The sequence below is a fragment of the Heliconius melpomene genome, chromosome 6, assembly GCF_056956725.1.
Source record: "Heliconius melpomene rosina isolate 202511_hmr_F chromosome 6, ASM5695672v1, whole genome shotgun sequence".
In the NCBI taxonomy this organism is placed as follows: Eukaryota; Metazoa; Arthropoda; class Insecta; order Lepidoptera; family Nymphalidae; genus Heliconius; species Heliconius melpomene.
In genome coordinates this window covers 7,076,500-7,096,307 of record NC_140394.1, presented here as the reverse complement: position 1 = coordinate 7,096,307, position 19,808 = coordinate 7,076,500, and the positions used below count along the sequence as shown (strand labels likewise).

The 19,808-nt window shown below is 32.4% G+C and overlaps 1 protein-coding gene across 17 annotated transcripts in view; it reads right to left on the bottom strand.

Moving 5' to 3' along the window:
- Window positions 1-325: 325 nt before the first annotated feature.
- The window catches only part of LOC146538264 (poly(rC)-binding protein 3-like), a 178,297-nt gene continuing 158,814 nt past the window's right edge, over window positions 326-19,808 (bottom strand). For 7 of the 17 annotated variants that reach the window (XM_085186469.1, XM_085186467.1, XM_085186471.1 and 4 more), the window contains 10 exons: window positions 17,751-17,807; window positions 17,480-17,596; window positions 16,531-16,683; window positions 15,697-15,804; window positions 15,322-15,441; window positions 13,695-13,796; window positions 11,533-11,626; window positions 10,897-11,039; window positions 10,336-10,490; window positions 5,538-9,339 (listed from right to left, as the gene is read on the bottom strand). In XM_085186469.1, the coding sequence (XP_085042595.1) occupies window positions 9,033-9,339; window positions 10,336-10,490; window positions 10,897-11,039; window positions 11,533-11,626; window positions 13,695-13,796; window positions 15,322-15,441; window positions 15,697-15,804; window positions 16,531-16,683; window positions 17,480-17,596; window positions 17,751-17,807 (1,356 nt within the window). In that variant the 3' untranslated portion in view covers window positions 5,538-9,032. Of the gene's footprint in view, window positions 5,012-5,537; window positions 9,340-10,335; window positions 10,491-10,896; window positions 11,040-11,532; window positions 11,627-13,694; window positions 13,797-15,321; window positions 15,442-15,696; window positions 15,805-16,530; window positions 16,684-17,479; window positions 17,597-17,750; window positions 17,808-19,808 lie in introns of those variants that run through there. The other 10 variants (XM_085186481.1, XM_085186482.1, XM_085186479.1 and 7 more) reach the window with 9 other exon arrangements.

Below are 19,808 nucleotides of genomic sequence, written 5' to 3'. Positions count from 1 at the left end.
CCTGCTTCATACCTACATAAAGCTGAAGAGAATTTAATTAAATTTATTACTTTGCGAAGCTGTCGTAGCGACGCAGCATCGAGTTAGATATCTAATTCGTATTCAGGGAAATATTTTCATTTACTCGCTCTGGTAAAAACACCAAGCGCCGCGTTAAATAACGCCATTCAACACGCATTATCTTGAATCTCTTATGATGAATTGTGGAAAAAGGAAACCTTTTCTTAATTAAAAAAGTAAAAAAATAATCTTTTCCAGAATTTACTTTATTCCATATTTATATGAGCTACATTTAAATTACTGATGATAAAATAAAATGAAAGACTTTCTTATTTACACACTTTATTGAATAAACATAATGAAAACAAACATTAATTATATCGAAACTAACCATAATGACAGTATACTGTAACCGTACGTACAACATTTATTTATTAACATTAATCAATTCAATTCACAAAACGATTAGATATGTCGACAATTACATTGATATTTAAAAGATATGACAAGTGAAAGTCTAACCGTTGGATCTACGTGTCACCTATCTATAGTACCACTAGAGATTTGCAAAAAAATAAGAAATAATGAATTAAACTACTTTACCGAAGACTCTGTCCTTTTTCTTATATTAAGATAACAAGTAACAAGTACAAGTCAAACATCAAAAGACGACCTCATAGTCAAACAATAAATTCCATTCATTCAGACAAATTTTCAATCAAAATGTTCGTGTGCACTTGAGACCTAATACGAAATCGTCTTGTGATTTAAAAATTAATTTATTACAGTAAATTATTGCTTTTTTAAAAAAAAATTGCCTCTCATATACTCGTTACTTGCGACAGACAGAGCCTTACACGATTCCTTTGTTAATTAATACATCAAAATGTATATATAAATAAATATATATAGTACTTGAACACCACAATATATTATTAAGAGGAGACTTGGTAGCATCAAATATCAACAAATGGAGATTACAGAGTTACAATGTTATTCGAGAAGGTTACAAAGAAAATTTAAATGCTTATAAAATTGCAAAGACTGACAGTTTGTTCATAGATTGTTTTGATGATCTTAACTATATTCAGTCGAAAGTACGAAATTTATTGCTAAATGAAGTAAAAAATAATTTTCTATTCTCAATTGCCAAGCATTCGTACACCCCGTCAGCTATATCTTGAAGTGCAACCCATTATAATTACAAACAATTTGAAGTATTCACTCTTAGCTCACAAAGACAAGATACAATTCTAATTACATTTCTTTAAATATTCTCAAAAGTTTACAACAGAATAAGCTTTAGAAGTATTTGTATAGTGGTTTTTAAACTCGCCTGTGAAGTAAACTTATATCGACTATATCATTATTATTATTTACCCTGGTATTCTACAATATTATAAATCGAGATTTGTAACTCCGAATCGAAGTGTGTTTGAAGAATAAAGCGAATATTTATATTGAGTTGAATATTGTATGTATATACACAACAAACTACACAACCCTTTTTACCCAGTTATTCCATTATTCTTTTTATTTCTTGAAAGTACGTTCAAAATTCATTTATACTTTACAATAACGTTCCCCTTTTAAATGTTCGCAGTCTACGAGGAATGAACGTGTTCCAATTTAATGAACCGTTAATTAAGTAATTTTAACTCGCCTTAAAAGTCACAAAATTCATAGAGGGAATTCCAAAAAGGTGCATAACAATAAAAAATTCAGGTGCTAACACGAATAAAAATTTACTATTACAGTTAGTAAATATTTGCTAAAATTGATTTTAATTATACTATTATACAGCGCAGTCTGACCCTGTCTATAAAAGGCTAATAATTAAAGATTTTCCAACAAAGCGATATAAAGAAATAAAAATCTATAAAATATTTTACATAATAATTAATTTAAATAGCAACATAATTTGCGAATAAAATAGACGTTTCGATCAAAAAATATTTCTCCCAGGGCTTGTGTACTGTGTGCGGTATTTGAATGAAAACTAAATTACGCAAAATATAAATCGAAAAGTTATTTTTTTTAGATCGCATTTGCATAGCGAAAGCGTACAGCCCGTTCTTGTCACTTATGTAAAAGTTTCCCATATGAAAAAGACACGTTCCGCGTCTCAAATATTTAAGCTACACTCAAATTCCCAACAAAAATTAACGTCATTTCAGATCTAGCTTACATAAACATTTAAATAATTGAGCAAATCAAAATAACAGTAACAATAATACTTAAGTAATACGATTACAATATCGGATGTTCATTTGTATTGCAAGTTATTTATATAAGTGAAAATAGTACATATTTATTATTGTACTAAATGTATAATTTAACAACACCAATAGACTAATAAATACATTTTTTTTTATCAGAAAGTATCTGCGTTACAATTGCCGTAACGTAACGAGCAATCTAAACAATAAACAGCTGCTTTACCGCTCGACGTGGAAATGGACCTTCCCCCCGATCCTTGTGGTTCCTACTGCTGAAGCTCTAAGGTCATTATTCTACACCCAGTCCACAGTAAAGAGCCTTCTAGAATTATCCATGGCCACACTTGTTCAGTTTAAACTGACGTAGCATGCACAAAAGTGCTATTTCAATCGTTCATCACAGCTATAGAATTTCTTCTCTCTCTTGAGTAACAATTCTTATCGTTACACAGTTATTTGTATAGATTATAATCTACTTTTACCTGCGTGTTACTTAAATTTAAAAAGCTCTATACATTGTCTTAATTGTATATTTTCTTTTATAAATAATTGAGTTTATCATTTTTATTGCTAAGATAAAAATACTTTAAGTGAGAGCACGCAAATATACCTTAACAAACAACAAATTTAGACATCCACGAATAAATAAAATATGATTAAAAATTTAAATAATAAGATTACCGATCCAAATAAATTTTGACTAGAATTTATTAAATAACATTTTGTCTTTTATATATCAGACCAATTTGACTAGCACTAATAGAACGTCACAAACACAAAACAAACAGACAATTTATAATACATATTTGGCACAAATATTTCAAGTCGTAACGAAATACTGGAAGGGAAGACGTAAGGGGTATAATATGTATTAGGATATGTTCCGAGACTATAACCCTAACCGTGAAAATATCTTAATCTAGGGTGCAAAATAATATTATTTGTGGTTTAACCGAACGTGTTTAATATGTGAGATATTCAATAAGTTTAAATGACAAAACGACGAGATGTCTTGTATAAAGATAAACCTGCATATCTTGGCATGGTTGCATTTTGGCACAAAATATTTAATAAAATGTGGCACTAGTTTTTCTAAAAGATCAAAAATACTTCACTGGAAAGCATCTTATTACACTGGTCCTATACTTACCTTAATCTATTTTACCCTAAAGTTTTTTTTTAATTTTTATTTTTTATGTCGCTTACCACAGACTATCTAAAATCTCGATCTAACACTAAATACCATGAGCAGTCTGGAGAGGGTGATAACGTAATTGAAATAAAATGTTCTTAAAACACTAATGTAACTACTTCCAGAATAATTTAGCATAAATCCACAACATCAATAATGTTAAACAAATTCAACAATCTTTGGCTTTGATCCCTGGACCAATATTATTCGACTTAAACGCTGTTGCCGATGTACACGAGGTGTTTATAATGTTAGAATTCTTCAATGTCAAATAAATTAGAAGACTATCACATTTAGTAACACTATTTTACATCTAACGCTAACGTCTTTTTTGTGATAATAGACGACATTTTAAAATATAATATACTGAATGTTTCAGTTCACCGCCGTTTCTCTGTTAATGTAAGTTTCTTAAAGGATTTGATCCCATCGGTTTCGTAAAGCCACGTCACGTTCGCGCGACGCCACTTGTTAATCTCACAATCCGGTAGTTAATGACAATTTATTTCCTATGCGAAGTATCAAAAAATCATGGAAACGAACCTTATTGCTAGCTTCTACTAAGATAAACGATTACTAAGCAATTTTATTTGAATAATAAATTTATTTGAATGTTTAAATTTAGTAGATTACTAACAATTTTCTGTCCAGAATTTCATGCTCTTGTATTTGCTATTTAATAATCATTCGTATGATACAAAAGCTACTTACTTTCTTCTAAAGTTCACCGTTACCAAACTATCAGTTATCCCAAAAGACACGACAGTATTCCACATTTCTCTAAATTGTCATTAAACACGAGATCGCAGAAGTGCTTATTGTAACACCTAATTTTCCAGGCAATTACGATTATGTTATTTACAAATATTGTCTTTAACCCTCTCACTCTGTCGCTAATCTAACACTAAGCTACGTCAGCGAGCCCGAGGTCGATTGTAACGCATCTACATCTAATGTACGTCGACTCTCGTAAATAATTTCAAATGATTCATTTGTTCGCGATCATCACCGACCATAAATAATTTTAAATCCAACCGAATGTGGAGAATTACGTGACCGCTTAAATCCATAGTAAATTCGATCAGCTTAGTCGCGCTTGACGCCAGAGAAAATCCCTGAGCAGTGGACGAAGGCGAATTGTAGACAACCCTAATCTACGTCGTCGCAACGCACTGCTCACGGACCGAATAAATAATCAAAACTTCAGTCCTTTAGATTTCCAATCAAAGTGCCAAAATCGATACTCGACAGTCGTCCGAGTGACAGTTGTACTCCGAGCGCTCGACCGGAGAATAAATATAAGAATATCTAAAATACTTATAAACTCGTAACAAATGTAAACATACGCTCAGCTATGTGCCAATTGCTTCCCCTCTTGTTTACCGATTGTTTTGGTCAAAATTTTTATTTGAAAAAGTACATCGGAGCCAGATTTCCGTATTGCGGTTGGATGTAGTAGCGGTCAGTGTTGTAAAATTTGTTTGCAACGTAGGAAGTCTGGCCGCGGAGCCCCATTCAATGGATCGGCGCTTTGACGATGTGGTTCGGCGCGATGTAGTGGTAGCCCGGCAGCGGCACGCCCGCCGTCTCCATCGTGATCCTGCAATGCGGTTACTTTTATTAGTATGACGCGACATTATTGCGGATACCATACTAATTCAAATATTTATTAACCATGGGATTTAATGTTATTTTGTTATAAAAATTGTCGAGGTAATTCTTCAATTTCCGTCGCTCGTTACTCTGTAATGATAGTATTTATAAAATATTCACACTAAACAACTAAACTAATAAAAAACATACTCTTTGTAACGTTTCTAAAACACTAAAATGATAGAATAAAAAGTAAACATTATTGGAACTGGAGGAGGGACATATTTTTAATTAATGAGTGGACAATCTAGGAAACAAATTAAAATGTAGGGAAAGAAAAATCTTACCGGGAGTTTGGATGATCCAGTTGTAGGATGAAGGTTCTCGATGGACCAAATTTCAGCTTTCAGGAATTTTAGTATCTGAGACGGGAATTTGGCGTGGATCTAGAGGAAGCTTTGTTTTCATACTATATTAAAATGATGTATAATAGTAACATTAATAGAACAGAATAGGGTAAGGAAAAACACACATTCTATTATGATTTTATTAAGTAAGTTTTTAACACTTTTTCTTAACAATACTAGCGAATACGATTCCTGAAAAGAAAGTCTATCTTAAAGTTAACATGATTTTTAAATTACAAATAAAATTATACCGGCAGGCAAATAATTTGCATTCACCTGGAACTATATCTAACTTTTAAACATTCGAATTGGACCTCGATTTTAAGTTCGCCCTAACTAACGACGTACGTGTAAAGGTAAAACGTTGTTATTAATATAATATTCTCACCGCTTTCTATTTCTATTTCAGATTCTAAAAACTAATCAGTTATTATAATATTATAAAATATAAAAACATTCCGTTCTACAACAGCGCCTATCCTATGACCTGAAATTGTAAATACAGTTGCACGCTTAATAATAAAACTACTTATAAAAGTTTAATAGGCGTCTCTCGGCAGTGGCTTTATTTTAAGCCAAGCGACATAATTCAATTTTCTCAATGCTGTAGATTTGTTTTTAAGCGTGCAATTAAATGTGTTTACAAGTGATTATATCGTAAAAAGAGAAGAATTAAGTGTAGATGAAATAATAAATCGAATGACGATTATATCATATAACTCAAAGTCGCGTAAACTTAAAATCCATTCAATCAATAAAATTACCAGTTAAATAACCGCTCTTTATATATTCAATTCTTATAAACGACGATCTAGATTAATTTAAAAAAATATACAGAGTTTTGACTCATCTATCGTCATCAAACTACACTTCATAAATATGAGTTCTTGAGATGTTTTCTTGTGCTTTCATAAGATTCGGGAAATCAAATGTAGACATCTTTTATCTCAGAATTGAATGTCTTCTGGTATGATTTAAGCATAAAACAGCCTACTTACGAGAAACTTTTAGACGGGAAACGCGAATTATTCGTTTTGCAACCTTTTTTCTATGGACTTTAAGAGGTAAAATGGAAAGTCTTGTTTCTGTAGATATCTTGGGAAATCGTCTCTTTTAGTACAAAACGCAAAAAAATATTTGAGAATAATTAAATTACATATTAATATGTAATTTAATCTTTCTAAAGAATTTTGAATCATTTTATACAAAGCGTGATTTTTCTAGTATCTTAAATATTAACTTGTCTGGTCAGAACGACAAAGATATTAAAAAACAACGATAATTAATTATACTATAAGAGCACAATTCTAGGATAAAAGAGTAAAGTAAAACATATATCATCTTAATTATTTCGAAGTATAGTTTGATGTGTTCGCTAGACACCCTGTATTGTAATTACAATAGCCTTCTATACAATCATTAAAACGCGAAGCACTCTGTATACCTACAGCTTAAGCTTCTACGTAATTTCTACTATTGTCACATTTCTAGATATTATTAGATGTCTATTGCTTTTGGTTTTTTGTTGATCACTCAAAAAAGGAATAAATTAATTATTTTCGATATTTCTTTTGTCAAAATGTGTAAAATTATTTTGCCCTCTTTGGATAATACAAGACACAAAATTTTAAAATTTACAGTATAAAAATTAATTATACAAGTTTATTTACTATAAACTATAACTTAAACGTAATAAATAAAATGAACATCTACAAAGTAAACATGCAGATTGAAAAGTAATAAAAAAAGAAAATCTACAGTTCATTGAGATAATATAATAGTGACCAAACAATACAGTTTAAAATAAATAAAATGGTGGACATTCTGTACCACCTTATTGTTGTTTTTCACGCATCTAAATCTTTCTTTTTTTTTCTTTACCTTCTGATTAAAATCAATAATGTCTAGTAAATTAAAATAATTTAAACTTTTGTTGCTATTTCTTTTTATATTATCTCTATTGAAATGTAGGGCAATTTACAAAAAAAAAACAAACATATTTTGGATTTTACAAGTTATACTAAATTTTAAATACAGCTATAACAATACTAAACCGCAAATTCTATAATTGAAAAGAAATCTATTTTATACGATTTACGATTACGATTTTTGTTGAATATATTATAAAAATATTCAATTTATTCTACCTTACTGTTTATACCATGTCATGAAAAATGTTATTAGCCTACACATTTTGCAGGCAAACGCAATAAATAGTACCAATTGTATCGTAATAAAATATATGTAATTATATTACGCGTTGATTGAACGTGGCAGTTTGAGAATATAATGTTAACTACGTTATTTATTAATATACAAAATCGATGTTTATTATGTGAGTAATCTATCGATTTACGGTTGATTCATAAATATCGATTAATATCGGTGCTTTGAATTAAAATGAGAATATGTGTAAGTGATAAATTAAAATATTATACGTTATAGAAAAATAAATAATCGCTTTCAATTCAATCATACAAACAACCTTTGTTTGTTATCATCATGCACAATTATTAAGCTGTCAGATCGACTGATACATGACAGCTAAATGGAAGTAAATTGAAAGAAAACAAAAGTCTGTGCAACGACAAATTCTATATCGAATAGAAAATTCGTATCGAGTTATTACTTCCCAACCTGTATATACCTAAGTAGACGTAACAGTCTTTTAAATTTTTTTTTAGAGTCGAGATTCAAAGTGCATCACACACACGCTCAAACGAGACACACTACGAACTCGAAACAAATTTTAATACACTCATAAAATTACAAAATAAAATAAACAATATTTCATTGATAATGCACATCGCATACAATCAGATATCAGGGGCGTTCAAGTATTACGTAACGCAACTTAGGGGGAAATAAGATATTACGTAATGCGTAACATAGTTTGTTTGTTTAATCAAAAAAAATGCATTAAATATTTTTAAGGGGAGTGCACCCGGAATGTACCTACGGTGCTTCTTATTATAGGATTCTGTAGATGAATGGCAAAAAACAGAACTCTTATAGATTCGTCATGTCTGTCTGTTCGTACGTTACAGTCACTTTATTTCAAAACTGTCAATGTGAAGGTCTTTCAGATGTTTGTAGAGAACTGCAAGTAATAAAATTTAGGGGGGGTTACTCATATTTGGAATGGAAGCATTTTTTTTCATCAGACCTTTGCATGTAGTGTTTATAGACATAATTTTAAAAACGACAATGAAGTTTAAATTTCTTATTTGTATTTTTCTGTTAAGCATTTTCAATCCACAGAATCAATCGTTTGATAAAATAATATGCGTCTCGCCCCACTCTAACTTTTAAAATAATAGTGAAAAATATAAATAAATTGGTTTGAACGGAAAAACGTGTAAGGGCAATGTTAAAACAGGAGGGGTGCAGGTTGAAATTTTTCAAAGAAATTCTTTAAAAATTGCGTCATGTAATATTTGAGCGGTGTACACTAGGCTAGCAACTAGGCAAGTGCTTTGGAGTGGAAGGGCGGTCTAGTAAGGGTTGTTTGTTGCGCTCCTTGGCCACGGAGACCCCCCAACGCTTAGAGACGACATATAATTTGGTCAAAATAAAATTGCGTTACATAACAATCGAGCGGTCTACATTAAAGTAGATGGTCTAGTAGGGGTTGTATTTGTTGCGCTCCTTGGCCTTGGAGGCGGGCGGGTCGTCGTCGCGGCGGTACTTGTGCGCGCGGTGCACGCCCGTGGTCTGCACGGGCGCGGCGCCCGCCAGCAGGTCGGATAGGCCGCCCAGCGCCGACAGCGAGCTGAGCGCGCCCAGCGCACCGCTCTTGCTGAGCAGCTGCGCCAGCGGGATGGCGGACGCGAGCGGGCTGGCCGCGCTGCCGCCCGCCGCGCCCGCGCCCCCCGCACCTCCCGCGCCCGCCGTGCCGCCCTCCAGGTTCGCCTTCTGTAGCTCCACACTGCGCGGGACAGGACGTTGTAGGCGTTGTAGGGCGAGGCGAGGTGGGACGTCTCGATGCCGACCGGTATAACGATAGATCCTACAGCCTACTTCTACTGGCGTCCGCTCTCATATATTGGAGTTGCGCATTGCTTATTACGCTTCGAATGGATGAACTTGAACTTTAATAAGTTTAGTCAAATTACGATGTGATTATTTTATGCAATAAAATGAACACAACTTAACATTCACCCTAAGTAAATATTAAGCATACTTTACTTTAATGACTATTAAGTTTGTTGTATTGATTGTGTTTTAATGATTAGAATTCAGTGTTTAAGTACAGTAAGGAAACAGGAGCTTGATACTTGATAGCTATAACATCAGTAGGATACATACTGTATGTATCCTACTGATGTCTTCTGGTGCCATAAATGTAACGTATAAATTACGTTGATATAAGATCGGAGATAAACAATATATAATAAGTCATTAATTTATCAGTATGACTATTTAATTATACGTATTATTTGTTTTATATAATTTCTTGACTCTAACTTGAATTAATTGAAACTTTCACTTTCAAATAAAGATACATTATATTTTTTATGTCTGTAATAATTTATCTTTTTAAATCAAATAATTAGGCTTTAATTTGACTTGAACGTTTAAAATTTTCAATTTTTTTTCACATTTTATCGTCACATAATTTACCTATTCATTTTTTAAACTCGCCATAAGCATATAAATACACAATACCATATTATATAAGACCGAGACGCATACACTTAATAATCATAATTAAAAAAAATCTAACTAGGTCATCGAAACGCCCCAACAAAGGTAAAAGACAAATCAAAGGATGTTCAGGTGGAATCAAACAAACTGTTCCTTAAAGGTGGGCTAAGGCATCACTATGGATGAATAGGTTACAAGATATTAGGAAATGTATAAAAGGAAGAGAGAGGCACATTTTCCATTATTTTAATATAATATACTGCAAGATATGACTTACCTCATGTTGATGAGATATTGGGCCAATGCTACGGAGTCAGGATTGCCGGATATTGTGATAGTACGATCGGTACTGCCACTTTCACGCTCCTCACAATTGGATATCCGGATCATTGCACCTGAGATTTGACGGATTTCGGCGATTTTGGTGCCACCCTAGAGTTAATTGTTACGTTTTATTTAAAAAAGTAAAAAGGTATAATTTGTACATACCCTCTTTACAAAAATAAGCAAAAGTTACTTTTGATTTATATAATTATATATACAATAATATAAAACAAATAAAATTGTAGCTAACATTTGTACTTTGGTAACACTAAGACAAAGATTTGTTAAAAAATTTATTCACCAAAAATATATTTTTCAATCTTTTTTACTCTTGTTTATGCACAAACACGAAGAGAGCCTTGGCCTGGTAAGACAGCAGCTGACTACAAACGTTGTGGATTAGAATTATGTTTATCTCTACATTCTAGTTGCCAAAATGCGGCGTTAGGTTCCGTCTTTGCTTTGTTCTAGGCGGAGCGAAGTATGAAACTCATTAAACAAATAATGTACATACCTTGCCAATAATACATCCAATGAGTTCATTAGGCACGGTCATCTCGTGCGACTGCTGGTTGGTGGCGGGTTGGTTGCGGGACGCGCTCGAAGTGCGTAACTGAGAGCCGGCGAGCGCCGCCAACGCTGTACAAACACCATTATCTATATTCATTGAAATATAATGCGGGGTTAGGTTCCGCTACGCAATCGGAAATATCTTTAAAAACAGTCATCGCGGAGCAGCGGCCCCAACACTTGTCACACAAACTGTGATACACTGTATTTTAACATTTAGACGTTAGTCTGCCTACCTTGCTATATATGAGATTCAGCTTGAAAGCGTAAAAAAGGAGTTAAAATGGAGAATGGAATATCATAGCAAAGAACCTTACCCATTCCGCTAAATGGAGATAGAAAACTTTTATAGTATGACTGCCCTACAAAATTTTTAAAATGTCTAAAGACTAATTGTGTTCTAGTACTTAACAAGCCAAGACACAACTCTAATTTTGCCTTAACATTTTTACCTTTTAAATTAGTTTACCAAAACTCATACATCCATCCATCAAGCTGTTTATATTTTACTTTATCATTTAAAAAACGTTAATGTACTATAAGTAAATAGATTAAATATTAAAATTTCCACTTTACTCACCAGCTGGGTTAAGGCCGCCTGTATTCGCTGGTCCCAGGCCACCGAGTCCGAGCGCAGCTAACCCTGCTAGCGGCGATTTAGCTAATCCACCCATCTGAAAAGTTGATTATTTTATTAATACTAGAAAACCAATTGACTCATATAATACGTGTTGCCATGGCAACGTGCATGTCGCTTTATACTAAAGTTTCCTTATCAAACATTGATTTTTACAATTTTTTTTATTCATTATTTAAAAAAGTACTCTTCTTAAAGTATAAATTTGTCAATTTTATATTTCCGCACAATTATCGTAAAAAGCGGGAAAAAGTTTTCGTTTCACGTATCAATGTATAGATGTCATATAATTATTCTATTTTTAGTATTATAATAACAGTTTTTCAAGCTCCAGCTGCTTGTTTTCATCTTCGTTGTCATGGTCGGGATAGGATCGCTGGAAAGGGTCGCCTGGGTAAAAATAAAATTTTAGAATGATATGTAAACATTTAAATACTATTATTACATTTTTAACTTTATTTTACATAGAACCCAGTTAAGGGAACAGAAATGCGAATTTCCTCTGCCCGATTCCACCACATTGTGAGTTTAGAGTGGTGCTGCCCGTGAAAAATGCATTTCAAAATGTAACTAGGATGAGGTCAACTCGAGTTGAATTCTAAAACTAAAACTTGTGACATGTATATCATGCACTTCACAGTTAAACGAATAATTAACTCGTATCAAAGAAAGAAGGTGTGGTAAAGGCTAAACAGGGATAGGTGCAAGTATAGGAATGTTAAAAAAAAAAAACTTTTGCGCCATTTCAATGTGAGCGAATGTTTGTACGTTAGGGTCGTCTCGGCGATGCCAGAAAACAAACAGATAAAGCTTGATATAAATATTACTTCGTAACTACTAATATATTGTATACGATGAATGAGGGTATATAAAAATATAGACGTGCTGAAAAATGGTATACTATCTACTGTTATGACTTTCATATAACGCTCTAATTTACAGGACTGGGGGTCACGTGCATTGTCGAAGCAGGTTACCGAATATATAATGTATTTGAAAGCGGGGGTATCAATCAGCGCAAAGTAAATTATATATTATAACATTCCACACCATTGGGAGTTCTAAGTATTTTGTTTTCAGTTGTTACAACTACGATGGAAACACATCCAAACCGTTTAAGGGGATATGGGGCAGCACCAATCACATAAAGTTACTCCTTAACCCACTCAACCTCATAGATATATATTTTGTTACCCGTCTCTTTATTTTAGTCATTTATATTTCAATAGCTTAAAGCAAATAACAATCGACATTAAGTAGATGAAAAACTGAAACTGTTATGGGTACTTCTCTAAAAATCACAATCACAGTACACTAGGTATCTAAACACCACAACGAACATACATAACTAAACAATCATAGAATATGGTAAAGTACTTCTTGGTATATAATATAGGTTGGGAAAAGTTTTTAAGATATTTCAAATAAAGACTAATCAAAGATATTAAATAAAGACATATATTTTTATTTTAGTGACGTGTGAAACATGTCTGTATAGAGAATACAGGCATAAGATTAGTAAGTATTTCTCTACAGTACATTGGCGTCCTAATATAGAGCCCGGAACGTAACTTGAAAGGGACTCTAGATTTTGGTATTAAATTCTTTTTACTTTTTTCTGCAATATAGATAGACAGTAAAGTACTAAAGTTATCCTAGGTCTGTAATAATATATCTATATTATAGGCTAATTAAAGTTGTATGATTGCCTAGCCATAGGCCATAGGCAGTAAAGTATTAAAAGTTCTTGTGGGTAAAGTTGTTGGTATAGACTATAGATAACAGAGATAAGTAGTATAGTACTAAAGTTCTATCAGGTCTATAATACATAATATAATTTGGTAGTAATGTACTAAAAAGTCGCGGGTATAGTTGTTGAGAAAGGCTATAGATAACAGGGTTAGGTGGTAAAGTACTAAAAGTTCTGCCGGATCTATAAAATAGATGGGCAGTAAATATAAAGAAGTTTTCGCGGGTAGTTATTGGTTTAGACTAGACTATATATAGATAACAGAGATAGGCAATAGAGTAGTAAAGTTCTCCCGGGTCTACAATACAGATCGTCGCGGGTACATGAGGTCGGGTGGGGTGGGGGCGTGACTCACGAGGTGGTGCTCGTGCAGCGGCGGCAGCAGGTGCGCGGGCGGCAGCGCGCCCACCAGCGGCGGCTTCATCTCGAGCACGGGGAACACGGGCGCGCACACCGCCTGCCATACACACCGTAACTAACGCGCTCTTTTTCACGCTCTTTCCCGTAAAGGGGCCGTAGTGTTAAAACACTTCGTTTCCCAATAACCGTCAAATTTTCGAGATATTGTACCTTTTTTTTCTTAAGCTATATATGGTCTATCAGCATTTAATTTAGCATTTTTATATATTTTTGAACGGGATTTGAACCCGCTGTATTTGTAAGAGTGAGATATGTCGTAAAATCAACCTTTATAATGTAAATTTCATACACGTATTAATTGTGTAACCTTTAATGAAGGACATTATAATGACACGTAAATAAAGTGCGACATAAAATATTACTACAGGTTATTTATCGCACATTATTTTAATTACACAATTTATTTAAACATATTTATAGCTAATACACATAAATTTTATTACACAAATAAGTAAAAACAACAAACTTACTTTAATAAACCTACATCCTACATATACACAATTATTATATATTAAGGTAAACGAAAGAGCTAATGCCCACACTCTAAGAGACTTATTTAATATATATTACTCTTTGTATAAAGTATTAATTTCTTCAGTAGTGTCCATTTAAAGATTAGAATTCAAAATGTAATATAGATTTAATATTAGTAATATTAATGCAAAAATGGTAGAATGTGAACTAATATCTTATAAATTTTTAAAAACTTAAAACTTGTCTTTACAAAATTGGTATTATAAAAATCTACCATTATAGTCTTTTTTATAGATAAACGTAATAACAAAAACAATTAGAAAATTATATCCAAACTTAAATAGTCCAAAGTCAACATATTTATTTATTTTCCTTAAATTGAGCAATTACTCCCCTACCCTACGGTTTACCCTATATAAAACTACCAAGATGATTTTTAAAAAAATTGCAATTAATAAACTAAACAGATTAGATACCTACTTTCTTTTAACAAAAATATAACTTTACAGACAGTCTGCATTTTTCCCCATATCATTGTTTTCATTAGATTACTTTCCAAAATTTTATAATTCCAAATATTTACTCTAAACCTAAGGCTAAATTATGACTTAACAAGATATTTTTAAGTCTTAATCTTATACACATTTACTTATCAAAGCTATTTTTCCATATACAGGGTGCAAGAGGCAGCGCTTCTTTTATTGAAACTGCATATAGGGTAATATATTTCAAACCCACACCTAAGAAATTAAACAAGGTACCTCAACAGTTTGGACGTAGGATTTTTTTTTCATTTCACGATTTTTATCCATACCTGTATTTCGTGTGATGCACACATACGAGTGCGACGTTTCCGATTTGACAGGTAAGTGTGTGCGTGCCTATGTTATACTTTACAAATGGCGTTTTATTTTAAAACGATAATTTTATTATTTATTTTGTTTGAAAAAAATACTTTTTCATTATTGGGAATTATTTTTTTTCCGAATTACATTAGGCTTTTATAGAGTAGTTAAAACTGTGGTTTCATTTAAAGTGGTGCTGACAATTCCACCCTGTATACTCTGTCATATTAGAAAGCTACTCACATCTTGTGCGGGTACAGCATAGTTTCCTTGTATGGTGTATGCTTGTCCACCCGCTAATATAACCGGTCCGGCTACATTTGGCTTTGGTCTGTATGGAATCGTCGCGCCTTTTGGTGGACTCTGTATAAAGAATAAATAGTTTGTTATGTATATAAAATAATAAAATATATAATAATTTATTTGACCCGTTGTAAACGCGACAGTTGTGAGTTCGATATTTATTTCAAGATAATTTCTTGCAAGACAAAGCGCGACATTGGAGTTCCGCCACTCGCCATGCAATATGTTTAAGGCGTGGAGAACGGAGTGTCTTGACACTGGGTTCCCACTGCCTACTCTGCTAAGCTAAAAAACAATATTAATTCACATAATTACCTCCAGCATAACACAGCAAATGTGGTAAATGCATTGTGTAATGGCGTCGCATGTACCGCTGATTGTCACAGCTCTTTCAGTCGAGTTTGGCAACATTTCACTTGCTACCTGCAATTTATTATTAAATTGTAGAGTTAAAATGATAAAATTGAATAAAGCAATCTTCTTTCAAGCAATTTGCTTTTATGTCATTTTAATGAATATTAATGGCATATAGACTTTGAGTTTTAAAGAGTTTTTAAGTGATGAAAAACAATTAAAAATATTCTTTATGTTAGTTAACACTTTTAAGTTTGTTTTAGCGTCTTTTAAATCTAGTTTTAAATTGTGTTGTAATTATTATTTATTATAATAAATATTTACTACAGGGTAAATAAAATATTATGTTTGAAATCACGTATCACGTGTTTAATTTTAACATAAACCTAGCAAAACTTATAGTGATTACATAAACTAAGATTGTTTTTATGACTACCATGCAAATAAACGTCAGTCATAATTAGGGAATAACAAATTATTTTTGTAATTGAAAAGCAATATATATAGAGCAATATATAATTTAACACAGAATACATATAGTCATTATGGACATCATGGTATCGTAAATGGTGTCAGATTGTAAATGCTACAGTTTTGAGTTCAAACTATTCAAGAACTTATTATATTGATTTCCTTGTTCTGGTAGGCAGAAGCGCGCTGTTGAGTTTTACCACATAATGTCTCGAAATTCAACACAAACTATAAATTGATAATTTTAACGCTAAATTCTCTTTGTACATACCCAGCTAAATGCCTGAAAAAATTGAAAAAAAAAAAAGTATTTTTAACGCTCACCTGTATATTGGCCCCTGTGACGTCACGAATCTCCTTAATCTTAGATCCCCCCTTGCCGATGAGGGAGCCGCACTGCGACGCCGGCACGATGAGGCGCAGTGTGATGGGCGCGCGCGACCCGCCGCCGCCGCCCTCATTGAACTGTGAGCACCACTGCAATATAGCATATTACTAAAATTATTATAGATTATATTTTTTTAAGCTTCACGCTGTATCCCGTACGTAATAGGCAGAGGGAACATGGGAACCTAGTGTTAAGATACCCAGTTTTCGTGTTCATCCTGAAGGCATTACATGTGGAAGGATTATGATTTATGAACAGCACTAGGAGAATAATTTTGAATTTGATGTCGACAGTGGAGGTCAGTGTAAATGTATGCCACACTTGTGTCGTAAGTGACAAGCGTTACTCTAAGCTCATTTTACAACGACAAACGAATGGAAACCAAAACCAATCCATGGAGTTCTAAATAGTTTCTTCTCTATGAACTTGGACTTAAAAGATATATGACGCCATTGTGGAGAAATGGAAAAGAAATCAACCTGTATATAACTGAGTCACGGTTTGATAGAACAATAGTATGAAGATTGACTTATAAAAATATATAAATCTTATGTTAAGTATTATTTGATATTTGTGCAGTCCCTTTCATCAGTAAAATAATTGATATGTCTCTAGTCTCCATCTATAAACAGACATGTCAAATAACAAGGTTTACAGGATAATGGAATAGAGGCTCATTTTGGTCTTAAAAAATATAATCAAATAATAAATATTTACTATGTTATTATTAGTTTCCAATCACAGCTTCTATTTTAGTTTGAAAGATTCTTTAAATTAATATTTGTGTAAGATAACTTCGAGGCACAATTGGGTGGTGTATGAGCTAGTATTGAATGATTTTTTTATACTACTTAAAATAGAATAATTATTGAGACATATACAAACCTCTTCAAATTTCTTGCAAATGAGTGTGAATGCTTTGAATATAGCACTAGTGTTTCCAGTAACTGTGACAATTCTTTCTGGACACGATCCATCTGATATGTTGATTTTTGCCCCAGACTGAAAAAAGGCCAAGTTCATATACACACCAATTATAACAAATAATCAATAAAATAAACAAATTCTTTGTTTGAATTATAATAACATTGAACATTAAAATAAACAAATAAGCAAATATTTATTTATAAAGTAGTCAAAATATATTAATACCAACCTCTTCTCTGAATCTTTTAACGATTTCTCCTTTTTTTCCAATAATGCTGCCAACCTCCTACAAAAGAAAAGAAAAGAAAAAAATTAAGATATAGAATTTCGTGGCTCCAAACGTAAAATATAACTTCGAAATACTGAAAAAACTTCCGTATGCCGAGGCGATAAGCATTGGCAAGTATTGTGCAACGCGCACGCATAATTAATGCGAATGCACGAAGATTTATATCGTACAAAAGATTTCCTGTCTGCTATCTAATAATAGACGGGAGCATAGCGTTTCTTTACTGCAATAATAGTGAGGGATGCACAATGACAGTTTTAGAGTCGGCGTCGTAACCGTTCGTTCCTGGCATCAACAGTTGACTTCTGCAGTATGTGAACAATGTATGCGTCAGTCTAGGATCTCGGGTGATACGTCTTGAAACGACGCAAATAGATGCAGGATGGACGACCAAAGTGCGTTTGGTTCGAAGAACTTCAACACAAGCTTTACATAGTGGCTTAACAATTTATGTGCATTAACATGCAAATGCATGAAATTGTAAATATAGCGAGCATTGTGTCGAATTATTTATAAGTTACAGCGCCCACAAGCAGTATATTTACAAATCTTTTTTTAGCTTCACGCTGCATTTTGCATACAGCAGGGTTTAGGCAGAGGGAACCAGGTGTTAACACAGTTTACCGTGTACTTCTCGCCCAATCTTCATGATATTGCATGTGGAGAGACAGAACTCCATGCTGTGCTTTGTCTACTTACCAGAACCAAGAATTAAAAATAATTCATTCCCCCAAGTGGGAAGTCGAACCCACAATCGTCACATTTACTATCAGACAATGCCACTGCACCACAATTGTCTCACACAGAAAATATTTCAAAATTATAGTATAAATTGAGGAATGTTTTGATAAGTACTTAATTACTAACCTTACAATTGTTTATGAAACAAAGTTTAATTTTTTCTTTATAATAATACATAAATATTAATATAATAAAAATAGAGATTGAAGTGTGAGAATTAAAGTTTTTCAATGCAAAATAAAAAGCTAATGAGAATGATGAAACAAAAAAATAATTAACATGAATCTTAATTAGAAAAGAAACAAATGGACATGTTTGATGAACAGGGAGAGTGCCAATAGCTGGCAAGACGCCATTTATACTTTATATTGGATTACAGCCAATTAAAACTGGGTACTAGACACATCACATAGGTAGACATTCACATCAATACATTTTATGGCCGAGAGAGCCATTTTGTTATTTAATTAGAAGTTCTTCATCAGTGCAAATATTTTTTATTTTTGTAAGGTATTGTTCTTTGTGTAAAATAATTAAATTTCAAAGTCTACATTTAGTTTGAAATTGTAACATGTTACAGCATTATTTTATATTAATGTTTACATATATATTTATAAAATAGGAGTAGATATGATGTGAAAATTATGTGTTTATTATTAAATTTCCAAGGCGATCTGAATCAATTTATTGTAGTATCTTTTCTGCATCATTGATTTAAAAAGAAATCACTTTCTAATTTTATGTGAATCAAACATGAAGTGAGAAGTGTGATAATAATAAATGTTAGATTTCTACTAAATACATTAAATACTAACTAATCAGGTTAAGAACATACTTATTGTTAGTTAACAGTTATTAAAGTCTACTTTAAGCGAGCAAGGTAATATATAAACAGGATATTGCACTAAGCATCCATACAAGTGCTAGTTTCTTAACAAGATTTAAATATCAATGTCATATTAGATTAACATACTTCTGTTTTATAAGTCATTAAATGACAATTTGATAACAGTTATGTTTTCGTTTGTTTTGATAATTTTCAAATTAAATTAAATAGAATATTAAAATAATATGAAAAACATATATGCATATAAAATTGACACTAATCTAATTTTGTTGATTTGGTAAATATAGAACTGGTAGTGAAAACAAGAAATGGGATATAATGTTTCAGTGGAAATAAAATGTTAGAAAAAATAATAGTACTTCAATAATTTTTTATTTGTTAGGCTTGTAATTTCCCTAAGAAAACTAAAC